General features: G+C 42.3%; 1 protein-coding gene across 8 annotated transcripts in view; it reads left to right on the forward strand.

Moving 5' to 3' along the window:
• GON4L (gon-4 like) overlaps nt 1-18,599 on the forward strand; it is a 104,509-nt gene that overhangs the window by 46,634 nt on the left and 39,276 nt on the right. For all 8 annotated transcript variants that reach the window (XM_032154250.2, XM_032154251.2, XM_058439183.1 and 5 more), the window contains 2 exons: nt 1,892-2,084; nt 11,853-11,954. In XM_032154250.2, the coding sequence (XP_032010141.1) occupies nt 1,892-2,084; nt 11,853-11,954 (295 nt within the window). The remainder of the gene's footprint in view (nt 1-1,891; nt 2,085-11,852; nt 11,955-18,599) is intronic.

The raw sequence follows: 18,599 nt of genomic DNA on the forward strand, positions 1-18,599 counted from the left end.
CTGGTGTGAACCACCGTGCCTGGCTGAGAATGGCAGTTTCTAAGGAAGAAATGAACTATGTAGCAGAGAGCATTTTAAAATGTAGAACATAGGAAAAAGCTTCACCCAAATTCCCCCAAATTAACCTTTTACCACAATTGCTTGATGATTCTCTTCCTCTTTCTCTGTGTATACATATATTTCTCTGTGTATACATATATTGTTTTCTGAATCATAGAGTGTGGTGCAGGCATGATGCCATTTTACCTCTACGTGCTTTTGTGTAGAGATGAGGTCTCACTATGTTACCCAGGCTGGTCTCAAACTTCTAGCTTCAAGCAGTTCCTCCTGGGCCTCCCACAGTGTTGGGATTGCAGGTGTGAGCCAATGCATTCAGCCAGCGGTATTATTCTTAATTGCCCCACAGTGGAAACAACCTGAATTCCATCAACAGATAAATGGATAAACAAAAGTGGTATATCCATACAATGGGATATTATTGGGTGATAAAAAGGAGTTCGGGGCCAGGCATGGTGACTGGAGTGTAGTGGTACATGGCTCACTGTCACCTCGAACTCCTAAACCCAAGCAATTCTCCTGACTCAGCCTCTTGAGTAGCTGGTACCACAGGCACATACCACCATGCCTTTAATCCCAGCAGTTAGGAAGGCCAAGGCAGGAGGATTACTTGAGCCCAGTCCAGGAGTTCAAAACTTGCCTGGGCAGCATAGGGAGTCCCCCCCCAATCTCTACAAAAATGAAAAAAATTAGCTGAGTATGGATCCAGTGGCTCACACCTGTAATCCCAACACTTTGGGAGGCTGAGCAGGTAGATCACCTGAGGTCAGGAATTCAAGACAAGCCTGGCCAACATGGTGAAACCCCATTTCTACTAAAAATACAAAAATTTGCCAGGTGTGGTGGCACACACCTGTAGTCCCAGCTATTTGGGAGGCTGAGGCAGGAGAATCGCCCGAACCCAGGAAACAGAGTTTGCTATGATCCGAGATCGCTCGAACCCGGGAAACAGAGGTTGCATGATCCGAGATCGTACCACTGCACTCCAGAATGGGTGACAGAGCAAGACTCCATCTAAAAAAAAAATTAGCCGAGCATAGTAGAGCGTGCCTATAGTCCCAGCTACTTGGGAGGCTGAGGCAGGAGAATTGTTTGAGCCCAGGAGTTCGAAGCTGCAGTCAGCTCTGATTGTGCCAGTGCTGTAGCCTGGGTGACAGATTGAGACTCTGTCTCTTAAAAAAAAAAAAAAAAAGAGGCCAGGCATGGTGGCTCACAACTGTAATCCGAACACTTTGGGAGGCTGAGGCGGGCAGATCACCTGAGGTCAGGAGTTCAAGACCAGCTTGCCCAACATGGTGAAACTCCGTTTCTAGTAAAAATACAAAAATTAGTTGGATGTCGTGGCTGGTGCCTGTAATCCCAGCTCCTTGGGAGGCTGAGGCAGGAGAATCACTTGAACCCAAGAGGCAGAGGTTGCAGTGAGCCGAGATGGCACCACTGCATTCCAGCCTGGGCAACAAAGCAAGACTCCGTCTCAAAAAAAAAAAAAAAAAGAAGTATTGATAGATATTAAAATAGGGTGGGATTTGAATGCATTGTGCTAACTGAAAGCGGCCAGAGACAGGCCACACATTTTTAAAAGGGTAAATTTTATGGTATGTGAATTACATATCAATAAAGCTGTTATAAATTTTCCTAAAATGTTGGTTTCAAACTGATGTCATTTATTTTCTTTTTTATGTCGTGTTTCTTAAAGTTTCTCAAACAATAATAAATCCAAATTTTTTAGAGGAAAGATCCTGTTACTTAAGCTAAGATGAGAAGAAAAGGAGTGATGATGAGGTTTGGGAACATCACTCACTCAGTGACTTGTTTTTCTTTCTCCATTGTCCAGCCCATGGATGACAGTCTCATTGCATTTCGAACACGTTCTAAGATGCCCCTGAAAGATGTTCCCCTGGGCCAACTAGAGGCAGAGCTCCAAGCTCCAGACATCACTCCAGATATGTATGACCCCAATACAGCAGATGATGAGGACTGGAAGATGTGGCTAGGGGGACTTATGAATGATGATGTAGGGAATGAAGGTAAGTTTTGGTTTGTGATTTATTATGTATACTGTCCATTATCTGTTGTAAAATTTTTAGTATTTGGAAGGGCATAGAATGGAATGGTTTGGGTTAATTGATTTAATTTGTATTTAACTGATAGTTTATCTTAAATCAGTAGTTAATTTTTCTTTTTTTTTTTTTCTGAGACAGGGTCTCACTCTGTCACCCAGGCTGAGTGCAGTGTTGCAGTCACGGTTCATTGCAACCTTGACCTCCTGGGCTCAAGCAATCCTACCCCTTATCCCACCGAGTAGCTAGGACTACAGGCACATGCCACTGTGCCCAACTAAGTTTTTATTTTTTGTAGAAACGAGATCTCACTCTGTTGCCCAGGCTGTTCCCAAACTCCTGGCCTCAAACAATCCGCCTACCTTGGCCTCCTGAATGCCAGAATTATAGGCATGAGCCACCATGCCTGGGCCAATTCTTAACATTTCTTTTTCTGGGTAAGGAATCTTTTGAATCCTAAGATTGTTGAATGCTAAGATTTGAATCCCTGGAAACATACATGCACACGTAGTTCTGTTGTTGTCTTTTGTTTTTGAGACACCATCCCAAAACAGGGTGGATCACAGTGGGGTGATCATAGCTCACTGTAGCCTTAAACTCCTGGGCTCAAGAGATCCTCCTCAGATCTCAGCCTCCCAAGTAGCTGAGATTACAGGCACGCAGCACCTTGCCTGGCTAATTTTTAAAAAATTTCTATAGAGAAATGTTGCTAAGGCTAGTCTTAAACTCCTGCCCCAAGTGATCCTCCCACCTCGGCCTCCCAAAGAGCTAGGATTACAGGCATGAGCCACTGTGCCTGGCCCACTCAAAATTGTATATATGATTTCATTAGGGTTCAATGATTTACCAAAAGAACACTGTGTTAGTTAGGGTCTTCATGATGCAAGTGAAAGAATCCTAACTCTATCTTGCTGGGGTGAAATGAAACCAGACTTTGGGAAGTGCAGTAAATCAGCAGTGGAACTGAGGCACTATTAGGATCCCCCTTTCCTCTCCATTTTACTTCCTTTTGTCACTCAGCTCCATTCTCACATTTATTTTTCTACAAGGTTAGAACTCTGTTCATAAGCACTCCATGATTACTTTTTGCTTTGTCTACACTTCAAGACTCTCCCCTGCAAGCTCCAGTTATAAAATCCAGGGGAACAAGTCAGATCGACTTGGTTTGATCTCATGCCCAGTCTCTTGGTACTTCATGGGATTGATAGGGAGACTGTTCAGCATGGAGTCTGGTGATTGTTAGCACCTCATAGAATAGTGTGGTTGAAGTATGTAGTGACCCTAAAGAAATAATGGTATTATCAGAAATGGGGAAGAAATATTGATCAGATAAAAGTTTGGATGGAAACAGACTAAGTAGGCCGGGCGTGGTGGCTCACGCCTATTATCCCAGCTCTTTGGGAGGCCGAGGCAGGTGGATCACAAGGTCAAGAGATTGAGACCATCCTGGCCAACAGGGTGAAACCCCGTCTCTACTAAAAATACAAAAATTTGCTGGGCGTGATGATGCACGCCTGTAGTCCCAGCTACTCAGGAGGCTGAGGCAGGAGAATCACTTCAACCTGGCAGGCGGAGATTGTAGCGAGCTGAGATCGCGCCACTGCACTCCCGCCTGGCAACAGAGCGAGACTCCATCTCAAAAAAAAAAAAAAAGAAATAGACTGAGTAAATGGTTGGGTAGGTAATGCTAGGAGTAAGTCAGGATAAGTGAACGAAAGAAAATAACAGGTCTTGAATGTACCTTATGATACTATTAATAGTTATATTGTATATCATTTGGCAAATGTTTGAGTACTTTCTTTATACAAGGCATTATGCTAGAATCTGTGAGGGATAAAGGAGCATAATCATTTGGTCATGGAATAAAAGCTTTATGAATGACAGGGTGCCTGGCCCATTGGTAGGTTCACAATACATTGTATTTTTTTGTGTGTGTGTGAGACAGGGTCTCGCTCTGTCACCCAGGCTGGAGTGCAGTGGTGAGATCTTAGCTCACTGCAGCCTTGACCTCCTTGGCGCAAGTAATTCTCCCACCTCAGCCTCCCGAATAGCTGGGAATACAGGCTTGTGCCATCATGCCCGGCCAATTTTTGTATTTTTTGTAGAGTTGGGGTTTTGCCATGTTGCCTTGGCTGGTCTCGAACTCCTGCGCTCAAGCGATCCTCCTGCCTCTGCCTCCCAAAGTGCTGAGATTACAGGAGTGAGCCATCGCGCTTAGCCAGTATATTGTAAATGAATGAAGTTGTTGAATAAACTCAGATATGCCATCAAAGTGGCGTAAATGCTGTTGTAAGGTTTTAGAAGAGGACAGGGTAACTTTTGTTTAGGATGATCAGAGACAGCTACATGAAAGAGCTGGTAATTGAAATGGACCTTGGAAAGATTTTTGAAAACAGTGACAGGGAGAAGAGGAGGTGTCTGAGTAGAAGTGACATGATATACTCTATATGCTGGGTTCTGTAGGATATATTCTTTCCAGAGTTTTCTCTTTTTTCACTGTAAAACTGTAAGAGTAATATATGCTTGGTATAAAGAAATCAAATATTACAGAAATAAAACAATTAAAGCCTTCCCCCCCAAGTAAAATGTACATATCTACATACATGAAATTTTTAATTTTTTGGGGGGGTTTATGTATCTCTTAGGGTTTATTTATTGGCACTTCATTTTCCTACTAGTCCTTTCCAAAGCCTTTGACACCAAGGTTCAAGTGTCGTTCCCCAGAGGGACTACTGATAATAGTTTGATATGCATCTGTGAGAGTTTTCAATGTGTAGTTACTTTTTAGTTTTCCACATTAATGTGGGGATAAGAATAATTAAATTTTAGTCCTAAATTTAAATTTAAGACTTTTCTCAAACATTTACAAAAGATAGTCCAGGCGTGGTGGCTCATGCCTGTAATCCCAGTACTATGGGAAGCCAAGGCATGAGGATTGCTTGAGGCCAGGAAGTCAAGACCAGCCTGGGAAACACAGTGAGACCTCATTTCTATTTTTTTTTTTTTTCTTCAGACAGAGTCTCTCTCTGTTGCCCAGACTGGAGTGCAATGGTGTGACCTCGGCTCACTGCAACCTCTGCCTACTGGGTTCAAGCAATTCTCCTGTCTCAGCCTCCCCAGTAGTTGGGATTACATGCGCCTGCCACCTCGCCTGGCTAATTTTTGTATTTTTAGTAGAGACAGAGTTTCACCATATTGGTCAGACTGGTCTCGAAATCCTGACCTCAGGTGATCCACCCGCCTTGGCCTCCCAAAGTGCTGGGATTACAGGCGTGAGCCACCGCGCCTGGCATTTCTATTTTTAAAATAAAATAAAATTTTAAAAAAGAGAGAGAAAATAGCAAGAAGCAAATTGTTTTAAATCTTAGCATATTTCTTTTTTTTACCCACCCTCTGTAGTAGAGGGGCTAACAAGCCACAAAATGAAAAAAATTGTGTAAGGAGAAAAAGATGGAGTTTGAAGCTGAGTCATTAACATGCAAAGTATAGAATCAGTTCCTTAATAATTAGCAACTGATATATTATCCCATTAGTCATTCTGATAGGAGTCTAAGCTTTGGAGTTTTCCATTACTCACCCTTTTGACAATCTGATGAAAACTATGCAGCCTTCCCCCAGAAAGAAATGTACATATCCAAATACATGAAATTTTTATATGATTTTTGGGAGATACGTATCTTTTAAAGTTTATTGACACTTCCTGTTTCTACCAGGTTCAGAAATCTCCACAAAAAGGAATGGACAGGACAGATAGTTCTTTTTTTTTTTTTTGAGCAGCAGCAAGATTTATTGTGAAGAGTTAAAGAACAAAGCTTCTACAGCATGGAAGGGGACCCGAGTGGGTTGCCCAAGGACAGATAGTTCTAACCACTTTGTAGACAGTGAAATCTCAGAGAAATTCATTGTCTTGCTCAAAGTTACAGAATCAATTTGTTATACTCCTAGGAGTAGAACCCAGTTTAATATTCTAGGAACATGTCTCAATCAGAGACGTTTCACGGTAAGTTAAACCTTTTATTTATTTTTTTTTTTTGAGACGGAGTCTGGCTCTGTTGCCCAAGCTGGAGTGCAGTGGCACAATCCCTGCTCACTGCAACCTCCGCCCGGGTTCAAGTGACTCTTCTGCCTCAGCCTCCAGAGTAGCTGGGACTACAGGTACGTGCTACCATGCCCAGCTAATTTTTGTGTTTTTAGTAGAGATGGGGTTTCACCACGTTGGCCAGGCTTGTCTCGAACTCCTGACCTTGTGTTCCACTCGCCTCAGCCTCCCAAAGTGCTGGGATTACAGGCTTGAGCCACCGCACCTGGCCTAAACCATTTCTTTTTTGAGACAGAGTTTCACTCTTGTCCCCCAGGCTGGAGTGCAATGGTGCGATCTCGGCTCATCGCAACCTCTGCCTCTCAGGTTCAAGCGATTCTCATGTCTCAGCCTCCCAAGTAGCTGGGATTACAGGCATGGTGGCGTATTTTTACGCCTGGCTAATTTTGTATTTTTAGTAGAGTCAGGGTTTCACCATGTTGGTCAGGCTGGTCTTAAACTCCTCATCTCAAGTGGTCCACCCACCTTGGCTTCCCAAAGTGCTGGGATTACAGGTGTGAGCCACCATGCCGGGCCACCATGCCCGGCCTAAACAATTTTTTAAAAAGATATGACTTTTCATAATGAGCTGTGTTTTTTGTTTTGTTTTGTTTTGTTTTGAGACGGAGTTTTGCCCTTGTTGCCCAGGCTGGAGTGCAATGGCATGATCTCGGCTCACCGCAACCTCTGCCTCCCGGGTTCAAGCGATTTTCCTGCCTCATCCTCCTAAGTAGCTGGATTACAGGCATGTGCCACCATGCCTGGCTAATTTTGTATTTTTAGTAGAGATGGGGTTTCTCCATGTTGGTCAGGCTGGTCTTGAACTCCCGACCTCAGGTGATCTGCCCACCTCGGCCTCCCAAAGTTCTGGGACTACAGGCGTGAGCCGCTGCTCCTGGCCTTCATAATAAGTTGTGCTTTTTATCTTTGACCCAGGCTAATACAAAATAATTACAGTAAGAAAGTCAGGTTCTCCTAGCTTTATCGGTAGCAGCAGCTTTCGTGCTCATTTTCATCACTTTGGTTCAAAGGCCTGAGATGGTAGCTATTGGGAAGGAAAGGCCAGGCAGAACTGACTTTCAGGATTTCGTTTCTCATAATTTGGTTCCGAGAACTTGAATCAGAATTGAGGAGTGTGTGGATATATAGGGTGATGTTTATTAAAGATAGAGATTTCAGGGCTTCACCCCTTACCTACTGAATCGGAATCTAATGAGTATGATCTGGGGATCTAATTCTGATATATCTAAAGGATTGGAAACTACTGGTCTGGGAAAGGTAAGAGTGCATGATTAAAGGTTGATTGGGGAATTGGACTAATGGTTGGGGGGGTGTGAAAATCCTCTTTTCTTAAAATAAAACTTCAGTTTTTTTTTGTTTTGTTTTGTTTTGTTTGAGACAGAGTCTCACTCTTGTCACCCAGGCTGGAGTACAATGGTGCGATCTTGGCTCACTGCCACCTCCACCTCTCAGGTTCAAGCAGTTCTCCTGCCTCTGCCTCCCTAGTAGCTGGGATTACAGGCACATGCCACCATACCCGGCTAATTTTGTATTTTTAGTAGAGACGGGGTTTCACCATATTGGTCAGGCTGGTCTTGAACTCCTAACCTCAGGTGATCCGGCCGCCTTGGCCTCCTAAAGTGCTGGGATTACAGGCGTGAGCCACCACGCCCAGCAACTTCAGTATTTTTGTATGTGCCTATTCGGACAGATTTTTAAAAGAGCACACAAAGCCAATGATTAGGATGGGTGTGGCCTCCAGATCTACCAGTTGAGTTAAAAGAATACTGGAGGAGTATATCAGCTGGGTAAATACTGACATTGTTAATAAGTCAAAAAAGTGATTAAGCTCAGAGGACATATTCCACAATCAGGGTACTAAAAGCTAAGCAGAACTCAGAAGAATACCCTCTAAATGATTTTTCAGCATCTTCGTTAAATGAGTGCTCTGAGAATAATATTGGCTGACCCATTTGTGTGGTGTGGGCAAAAGCTATCTATTGCAGTTCTTGCCTCCAGACAGATGGAGTCCAAACCTGTGCACACTACTCATTATTATGGGCTCTTCCATTATTCAGCAATGTTTGTTAAGAACTTGCTGGCCAGGCGCAGTGTTTCACACCTGTAATCCCAGCGCTTTGGGAGGCTGAAGCAGGCAGATGATGAGGTCAGGAGATCGAGACCATCCTGGCTAACATGATGAAACCCTGTCTCTACTAAAAATACAAAAAAAAAAAAAAAAAAAATTAGCCGGGCGTGGTGGCGGGTGCCTGTAGTCCCAGCTACTTGGGAGGCTGAGGCAGGAGAATGGTGTGAACTCGGGAGGCAGATCTTGCAGCGAGCCGAGATCGCCCCTCTGTACTCCAGCCTGGGCGACAGAGTGAGACTCTGTCTCAAAAAAAAAAAAAAAAAAGAACTTGCTGTGAAGAGACTTATATAGAAAGTACTGTAGAGATTATGAATTATGAAGTCAGTATTCTATTCCTAAAGAAATAAAGAATTTATATTGATAAGTTAAACCCACAAATAGATGAAAAATATTTGATAATTAAATAGTTATATGTAAACAATGCAAATTAATATAAGCTGAGTAGAAATGTTGAGTAAAGAATTATCAAGTTAGTTTAGGATTTAATCAGCACATTTTTCAGTGATTGTGAATTTTAAATGTGTGTCTGTATAAGTATATATATATTTATATATTTATATTTATATAAAAATATATATATTTGTTTTTGAGACAGGGTCTCACTCTGTCACCCTCACTGGAGTGCAGTGGCATGATCATGGCTCACTGCAGCCTCAAACTCCTGGGCTCAAGCAGTCCTTCCAGCTCAGCCTTCTGAGTAGCTGTTACTACAGGCACACGCCACGACACTTGGCTAATTTTTAAAAAGTCATTTGTAGAGATTGGTTCCCACTGTGTTGCCCAGGACATATATATATGTTTTGTTTTTTTTTTCTTTTTAGACAGAGTCTCACTCTCACTCAGGCTGGAGTGCAGTGGCACAATCCCAGCTCACTGCAACCTCTGTCTCCCAGGTTCAAGTGATTCTCCTGCCTCAGCCTCCCAAGTAGCTGGAATTACAGGCACGCGCCACTACTCTTGGCTAATTTTTGTATTTTTGGTAGAGACGGCGGGGTGGGTCTCACCATGTTGGCCAGGCTGGTCTCGAACCCCTGACCTCAAGTGATCTTCCCGCCTCGGCCTCCCAAAGTTCTGGGATTACAGGCGTGAGCCACCATGCTTGGCCCCAGGCTGTATATGTCTGTTTATAACGAAAGATGCTTATTTATGGCCAGGCACGGTATCCAGTCTGGGCAACAAGAGCAAAACTCCCTGTTGAAAAAAAAAAAAGATGCTCATTTATTATGAAAAGTTAAAACATTATGGAAGGGGGGCCAGGCTCTATGGCTCACCCCTATAATCCCAGCACTTTTTGGGGGCCGAGGCAGGTGGATCACCTGAGGTCAGGAGTTTGAGACCAGCCTGACCAACATGGTGAAACCCCGTCTCTACTAAAAATATAAAAATTAGCTGGGCACGGTGGCACACATCTGTAGTCCCAGCTACTCGGGATGCTGAGGCAGGAGAATTGCTTGAACCCAGCAGGTGGAGGTTGCAGTGAGCCAAGATCGAGCCACTGCACTCCAGCCTGGGCGACAGAGTGAGATTCCATCTTAAAAAAAGAAAAAAAAAAAACATTATGGGAGGGTATACAGAGAAATCTTGGTTAATAGTTTTATGTGTTTCTTTCTAGATACTCTGTGGGTATTCAGTCAAGCATGTATTTATCTCAAACAAGAATTTTTTTCCACAAAAAGAATCATACTATATATATTGGTCTGCATCTGCAACTTGCTTCTTTCACTTAGCAGTATAACTTATATATTTTTCCATTATAATACATAGAGATCACCTCTTCTATTTAATGGATACATGATAGTAAGAAATTTAGGTATTCTCTTTTTGGTCTTTTTTCTTTTTTTAAATCAGTTCCTCAGTCACACTAGCTGCATTTCTCAAGTCACATGTGGCTAATGGCTACTGTATGATACAATACAATACATGTATAGATCATTTCCATCATCACAGAAAGTTCTGTTAGACAACACTGATCTAAAATTATCTGGGGAAAAATATTACCTTAATATATAACAATTCCATAATTTAATGACTCCTTCATAATTTTTACTTAGTAATTGAAAAGACAGTTTAGTATTAACATTAAAGAAAATTAGGCTGGGCCCTGTGGTTCACGCCTGTAATCCTAGCACTTTCGGAGGCCAATGCAGGCGGATCACCTGAGGTCAGGAGTTCGAGACCAGCCTGGCCAACGTGGTGAAACCTTGTCTGTACTAAAAATAGAAAAATTAGCCGGGTGTGGTGGTGGGCATCTGTAATCCCAGTTACTTGGTAGGCTGAGGCAGGAGAATTGCTTGAACCTGGGAGGCAGAGTTTGCAGCAAGCCAAGATCATGCCACTGCACTCCAACCTGGGTGACAGAGTGAGACTCCATGTCAAAAAAAAAAAAAGAAAAAAAAATTAAAAGGGAGAAAAACACCCATATTTCTATTATTCTAACCTAACAAATGTTTATTATTTTTGTATATTTTTAGTTATGATTCTTATTGTAAGGATGTAATTTTTCATGCTTATGATTATTATGTATGTATTGTACTTTTGTCATATATGTGTTGAACATTTATAGAATGGTTACATATTCACATTTTATATGTGTACATTTTGAGTATCCCCGTCATCCAAAATGCTCAGGACCAGATATTTTGGATTTCAGATTTTTTCAGATATTAGAATATATGTATTATTATACTTAACAGATAGGCATACCAAATTTGAAAATTTGAAATCTGGGCAGGGTGCAATGGCTCACACTGTAATCTCAGCACTTTGGGAGGCCGAGGCATTCAGATTGCTTGAGCCCAGGAGTTCAAGACCAGTCTGGGCAACATAGCAAAACCCTGTCTCCACTAAAAATACAAAAATTAGTTGGGCATGGTGGCATGTGCCTAATCCCAGCTACTTGGGAGGCTGAGGTATGACAATTGCCTGATCCTGGGCAGTCAAGGCTGCAGTGAGCCATGATTATGCCACTGCACTCCAGCCTGGGTGACAGAGTGAGACCCTGTCTCAAAAAAAAGGAAAAAAAATTTGAAATCTGAAATGCTCCAATGGCTATTTCCCTTGAGAGTCATGTTTGTACTCACAAAGTTTCAGATTTTGGAGTTTTGGATTTGGAATGCTCAACCTGTACTATCTTATACTAAGAAATTATAATTATATAGTCATTCTCTAATTGTTGGGAATTTGGGCCATTCCTTTTTTCACTGTCAGCTTCATTGTACAAGTAGCTTTTACAGAAAGTATTATTTTCATGGAATATACTACACAAAATTAGCTGGGTGTGGTGGCATATGCCTGTGGTTCCAGCTACTCAGGAGGCTGAGGTGGGAGGATCACTTGAGCCCGGGAGGCAGAGGTTGCAGTGAGCTGAGGTTGTACCACTGCACTCCAGCCTGGGCGACAGAGTGAGACCCTGTCTCAAAAAAATAAAGAATAAATATGCTTTATTGGAACAGATTCTTAGAAGTTTGAGAACAGAGTTAATGAGCATCTAAAACACTTTTTTTCCTAGATGAAGCAGATGATGATGATGATCCAGAATATAATTTCCTGGAAGACCTTGATGAACCAGACACAGAGGATTTCCGGACTGACCGGGCAGTGAGAATCACCAGTGAGTCTGTGTTTATTATAAGTCCTGCTCTTGACTCTTTGCAGCTGCCTTTGTTTACTTTGTAGATTTTTAGGGGTGAAGTTTGCAGCTCATCCATGTTAAGACATTTAGGTTTCCTTTACCCATCTGATTCTTTAAATTTAGGTATATATTCAGAAAGCCCATCAGTTGTTCATTTGTATATCCCACAGTCATGTATTCAGTCCTTACTGTTTGGCAGGGATTGTGCAAGATGAATAAGACATGGCATCTGTGCTGTAGGAGTTCAGCCTAGTAGTGTGATAGAAACAGAAAAAGTTACAATACAAAGTAATAAATGCTGTAACAGATTTTACATAACGTATAATAATGACCTAAAAGAGAGTGTCATCTCCTAGTGTATGATACGGACTAGGATAGGAGAACTTAGGAAAGAATTTGCAGAATAAAATGGATTTTTGTCTTAGTTTTGAAGGAGGAATAAGACATTTGGTGAATAGGGACAGAGAGGAATATTGCAAATAGAAGAGCATCCGCAAACCACAGAATTGTAAAACATCAAAAAAGTATGTTTGGAAAATAGTTAAGTACTTTGGTGGTGGTGTATGAGTGAAAAGATAGAAAGTGGTAGATAAGATTAGGTAGTGTTTACATCATGGAGGATCTTTAAGCTCTCAAAATGAGGTTTAAGGGCGGGCACGGTGGCTCACGCCTGTAATCCCAGCATTTTGGGAGGTGGAGGCAGACAGATCACCTGAGGTCAGGAGTTCAAGACCAGCCTGGCCAACATGGCGAAACCCTGTCTCTACTAAAAATACAAAAATTAGCCAGGCGTGGTAGTAGGCACCTGTAATCCCAGCTACTCCGGAGGCTGAGGCAGAAAAATTGCTTGAACTCAGGCGGGAGAGGTTGCAGTGAGCCGAGATGACACCAATGCACTCCAGCCTGTGCGACAGATCAAGACTCCACCTGAAAAAAAACAAAAACAAAAACAAGGTTTAAGCAGTAAATCAGTAGGAACTGATTTGGATTTTAGAAAGATCACTTTGATTTAATACCAGTTGAATGTATTAATTTTTTAGGTAAAGTGAACAAGACTGGAGGTGTGGAAAACAATTATGATAACTTGGCTTGAGTTATTTACACCTGTAATCCCAGCACTTTGGGAGGCTAGGGCTGGAAGATTGCTTGAGCTCAGGGGTTCGAGACCGGCATAGGCAACATAGAGGAACTTTGTCTCTACTAAAAATTTAAGAAATTAGCCAAATGTGTTGGCACGTACCTGTAGTCCTAGCTACTCAGGAGGCTGAGGCAGGAGGATTGCTTCAGCCCAGGAGATCAAGGATTCAGCAAACTATGATGGTGCCACTGCACTCCAGCCTTGGTGGCAGAGGGAGACCCTGATTCAAAAAAAAATATCATTGGCTAGTGTGTCAAGCATAGAAAACATACATTTCATCCTGAAGAAATTCTACCTATGGGGAGAAGGAAAAATAAAAAATATATTTCATACGCCATTGATTTTTATTGCATGTATGCATGACCCTGTACTGGAATAATATACACGACATGGAGAAGGTAAGATGCTGGCTCTTGACCAGGTTATGCAGAGAGCTTTATAAACATCCAAGATATACCTAATTAATGCAGTTCTTTGTGTAAAGAGAATTATGTAAATATAATCCTTTAGAACTTACATTTTATTTTATTGCTTTATTGTGCCTTTCACTTTGCTTTTAAGATTAGAATACCATTTCCTTTGTGAAGATCTTCCATTTATTTTGATGTATTATGACAAGGATAGTGGAAGCATTGAAAGGAAAGCACCAGGAATTAGAGAAAATGTAGAATGAGGATTTAGGCTTTGAGAAAACTCAAAGGAGAATCTAGGAAGGTACAAGAAAAACCTAGAAAATCTAGTGTCGTAGAAACCAAAGGAAGAGTCTTTTGGCTGGGGCACAGTGGCTCATGGCTATAATCCCAGCACTTGGGAGGCTGAGGCGGAAGGATTGCATGAGCCCAGGAGTTCAAGACCAGCCTGGGCAAGATAGTGAGACATTGTCTCTACAAAAACATTTTAAAAATAAGATAAAAATTAGTCAGTCGTCGTGGTGCATGCCCGTAGTCCCAGCTACTTGGGAAGCTGAGGTGGGAGGATCACTTGAGCCCAGGAGGTGGAGGCTGTAGTGAGCAGAGATCACGACACTGTACTCCAGCCTGGGTCAGAGCAAGACCCCGTTTCAAAAAAAGAGTCTTTCAAGAAGGACAGAATGGTCAACAGTGTTATATGCAAGTAAAGAAACATCTGCTTAAAGCACAAAAGCAGATCTTAAGTTCAGCTATCATCCTGGAATATATTTGCCTTCCCTTTTTGATTGTTACTTTCTTCAGTTTACATATAATTTCTCAGGGAGATCCTCCTTCATTAGGATTGATCTTCTTGCTTTGCATTCCCATACCACTCTTTTTGTCCTTTTATATACTGATCACCTCATAATTGCTTATTTAATGTCTGTCTTCTCCCCTAGATTGTGAGCTTCTCAAGAGCTTTGTGTTGTTTATTGCTGTAAAGCTGGTGGCAATATTTGCCAATCAAATAGAGATGGGTAAATGAAGGGCGGTCTTTCTAGTCATACAGTTCTGTGATGATAGTGAAAGCTGGAGTAGAATTTTTAATTTTTTTTTCTGCCTCTTGTGTCTCATTGTCATATTTGATTATAATCTCTTTAAAAGGACTTATCCTTATATGGATAACTAAAATAAAAAAAATTAAAAAGCATAGAATCACAGAGTTTGAAAAGCTCCATGTGGTCATGTTTTCTGCCCACTTGAGAATTTGTTTACACCTCCTCGGAGGTGGCCTTTTTAGTCTCTGTGTGTATACCTTCAGTGACAGGGAGCTCAGCAATTCTGCAGATAGAGTATTGTAAACTTGAACACCTCGATTAATACTTTCCTTATTGAACCCAAATCTGAATGCAAATTCAGATACTTCCCTTATTGAACCCAAATTTGAATGCAAAGCAAGAAGATCAATCCTTTTATATTCCTCCTATTTGTCTTTATTTTATGTTGTGTTATGTTATGTTATGTTATGTTATTTTTTTATTTTATTTTATTTTTTGAGATGGAGTTTCGCTGTTGTCGCCCAGGCTGGAGTGCAATGGTGCGATCTAAGCTCACTGCAAACTCCACCTCCTGGGTTCAAGCGATTCTCCTGCCTCAGCCTCCGGAATAGCTGGGATTACAGATGCCTGCCACCACGCCCAGCTAATTTTTGTATTTTTAGTAGAGACGGGGTTTCACCAGGTTGGCCAGGCTGGTCTTGAACTCCTGACCTCAGGTGATCCACTCGCCTTGGCTTCCCAAAGTGCTGCGATTACAGTCATGAGCCGCACTGCACCCAGCCTCCTATTTGTCTTTTGTTTTTTTTTTAAAAAAAGCAATTTATCCCCAAGTGTACATATTAAAAGATGTTTCTTAAGCTTTTTTTTTTTTTCCTGTGCAAAACATAGGAAAGTTTCAAGTTTCTTCTGCCACATTTCTTCTTCTCCAAAGCCTTGGTGTCCAGACCTCTCACCACGCACATTACTCTTCTCTGGATTCTAGCATTTATTTTCTTTAAACTTTTCCCCTGTTACATCTTATTATGAAATTTAAAAATATATATAGAAAAGTTGAAAAATTATACAGCTAACATTCATATACTCACCACCTACTTTTTTGTGAGACGAAGTCTCACTCTTGTTCCCCAGGCTAGAGTGCAATGGTGTGATCTCGGCTCACTGCAGCCTCCGCCTCCCAGGTTCAAGCAGTTCTCCTGCCTCAGCCTCCTGAGTAGCTGGGATTACAGGCGCCTGCCACCATGCCCGGCTACTTTTGTATTTTTAGTAGAGAAGGGGTTTCACCGTGTTGGCCAGGCTCGTCTCAAACTCCTGACCTCAGGTGATCTGCCCGCCTCAGCCTCCCAAAGTGCTGGGATTACAAGCGTGAGCCACCGAGCCCAGCCTCACCACCTACTTTCTATAGTTTTTTTTTTTTTTTTTTTGAGATGGAGTCTCACTCTGTCTCCAGGCTGAAGTGCCGTGGCGCCATCTCGGCTCACTGCAACCTCTGACTCCCTAGTTCAAGTGAATCTCCTGCCTCAGCCTCCCGAGTAGCTGGGATTTTAGTCACGTGCCACCACACCCAGCTAATTTTTGTATTTTTAGTAGAGACAGGGTTTCACCATGTTGGCCAGGATGGTCTCGATCTCCTGACCTTGTGATCCACCCACCTTGGCCTCCCAAAGTGCTGGGATTACAAGCGTGAGCCACCATGCCCGGCTGCACCCAGAAAATTTTTAAGTTTTTTGTAGAGATGGGGTCTCAATATGTTGCCCTGTAGTCCCAGCTACTCAGGAGGCTGAGGCGGGAGAATCGCTTGAACCCAGGAGGTGGAGGTTGCAGTGAGCCGAGATCGCGCCACTGCACTCTAGCCAGGGCAACAGAGTGAGACGCTGTTTCAAAAAAAAAATTATCTGGGTGCAGTGGTGTGTGCTTGTAGTCCCAGCTACTCTGGAGACAGAGTCAGGAGGATCCCTTGAGCCCAGAAGTTCAAGGTTGCAGTGAGCTGTGATCATACCACTGCCACTGCACTCCAGCCTGGGTGACAGAGTGAGAGCTTGTTTCAAATAAATAAATAAATAATAATAAGGTATAACAAGCATTTACATTGTATTAGGTGATAAGTAATCTAGAGATAAGGTATACAGGAGGATGTGTGTAGATTATATGCAAATACCACACCATTTTTGTATAAGGGACTTGAGCATCCTCAGATTTTGGTATCCATGGGCTCCTGGAACCAATCTCCACAGATACTGAGGGACGACTTTATTTGCCTTATCATGCAGCTGTCCATCTCCCTGTCCGTCTGTGGATGCATCTTAGTTTTCAAATGCATTTCAGAGTAAATTATACTTCCCTTTTTTTTTTTTTTTTTTTTAATTCAGACAAGGTCTATGTTGCATGGGTTGGTCTTGAACTCTTGCGGTCAAGCGATCTTCCCACCTCAGCCTTCTGACCAGCTGAGATTACAAGCATGCACAATGGCACCTGGCTATACGTCACTTTTTTTTTTTTTGTATTTTTAGTAGAGACGGGGTTTCACCATCTTGGCCAGGCTGGTCTTGAATTCCTGACCTCGTGATCCTCCCACCTCTGCCTCCCAAAGTGGTGGGATTACAGGCATGAGCCTATACTTCACTTTTAACCACTTCAGCACCCATATAATGAACTAGAGCTCAATATTCGTTTATGATTTCTTTTTATAGGTAATTTTACACACAGTGTATATCACGCACATCTCAAGTGTACCATTTAATGATTTTTTTTTTTTTTTTTTTTTTTTGAGACGGAGTCTCGCTCTGTCACCCAGGCTGGAGTGCAGTGGTACGATCTCGGCTCACTGCAAGCTCCGCCTACCGGGTTCGCGCCATTCTCTTGCCTCAGCCTCCCGAGTAGCTGGGACTACAGGCGCCTGCCATCACGCCTTGCTAATTTTTTGTATTTTTAGTAGAGACGGGATTTCACCGTGTTAGCCAGGATGGTCTCGATCTCCTGACCTTGCGATCCACCTGCTTTGGCCTCCCAAAGTGCTGGGATTACAGGTGTGAGCCACCGCGCCCGGCTTTTTTTTCTTAATCACAGGTTAAGTTTGCCAGTTTTAGAACCTCACATAAATGGAATCATAAATGGAATCATACAGGATGTGCTTTGTGTGTAAGGCTTCTTTCACTCAGCATAATATTCTTAATATTCTTAAGATATTATGCTTCTTTCACTCAGCATATTTTTAAGATTCATTTGTGTTGCATGTGTCATTAGTTTGTTCTCTTTTATTGTTGAGTAGAATTTCATTGTGTATATATACTACAGATTATCTATTTTTGTGTTGATCACCTGGGCTATTTTTAATGTTGGGTAATGAATAAAGCTGCTCTGAACTTTTTTGTGCAAGTCTTTGTGGAAATGCTTCCTTTCTCTCTCTCTTTCATTTGTCCCCACTTATGAGTTAGAAAAGCCATATTTCATTAATCTTGGGTCAGCTATATAGGAGACGAATCACTGGGTCACAGGGTAGGTTTAGTTTTATAAGAAATCGCCAGACCATTTTCCAAAGTGGCTTTCCATTTCACATTCTCATCAGAGTTCTGGTTGCTCTACATCCTCAGCAATATTTGGATTTTAATTTTTTTTTGTTGGCTGGGCATGGTGGTGCACACCTGTAATCCCAGCACTTTGGGATACTGAGGCAGGCAGATCATTTGAGGTCAGGAGTTCAAGACCAGCCTGGGCAACATGGTGAAACACTGTCGCTACTAAAACTACAAAAAATTAGCCAGGCGTGGTGGCGCATGCCTGTAATCCCAGCTACTTCTGAGGCTGAGGCATGAGAATTGCTTGAAGCCAGAAGGTGGAGGTTGCAGTGAGCTGAGATTGTGCCACTGCACTCCAGCCTAGGCAACAGAGTGAGACTCAGTCTCAAAAAAAAAAATAAAAAATAATTAAATTACTTAATTGATTTTGTTTTGTGTTTGAGACAGAGTCTCACTCTGTCTCCCAGGCTGGAGTGCAGTGGTACTACCTCCGGTCAGCGTAGCCTCCGCCTCCCGGGTTTAAGAGA

The sequence above is a fragment of the Hylobates moloch genome, unplaced genomic scaffold (genome assembly GCF_009828535.3).
Source record: "Hylobates moloch isolate HMO894 unplaced genomic scaffold, HMol_V3 SCAFFOLD_5, whole genome shotgun sequence".
NCBI classification, from domain to species: domain Eukaryota; kingdom Metazoa; phylum Chordata; class Mammalia; order Primates; family Hylobatidae; genus Hylobates; species Hylobates moloch.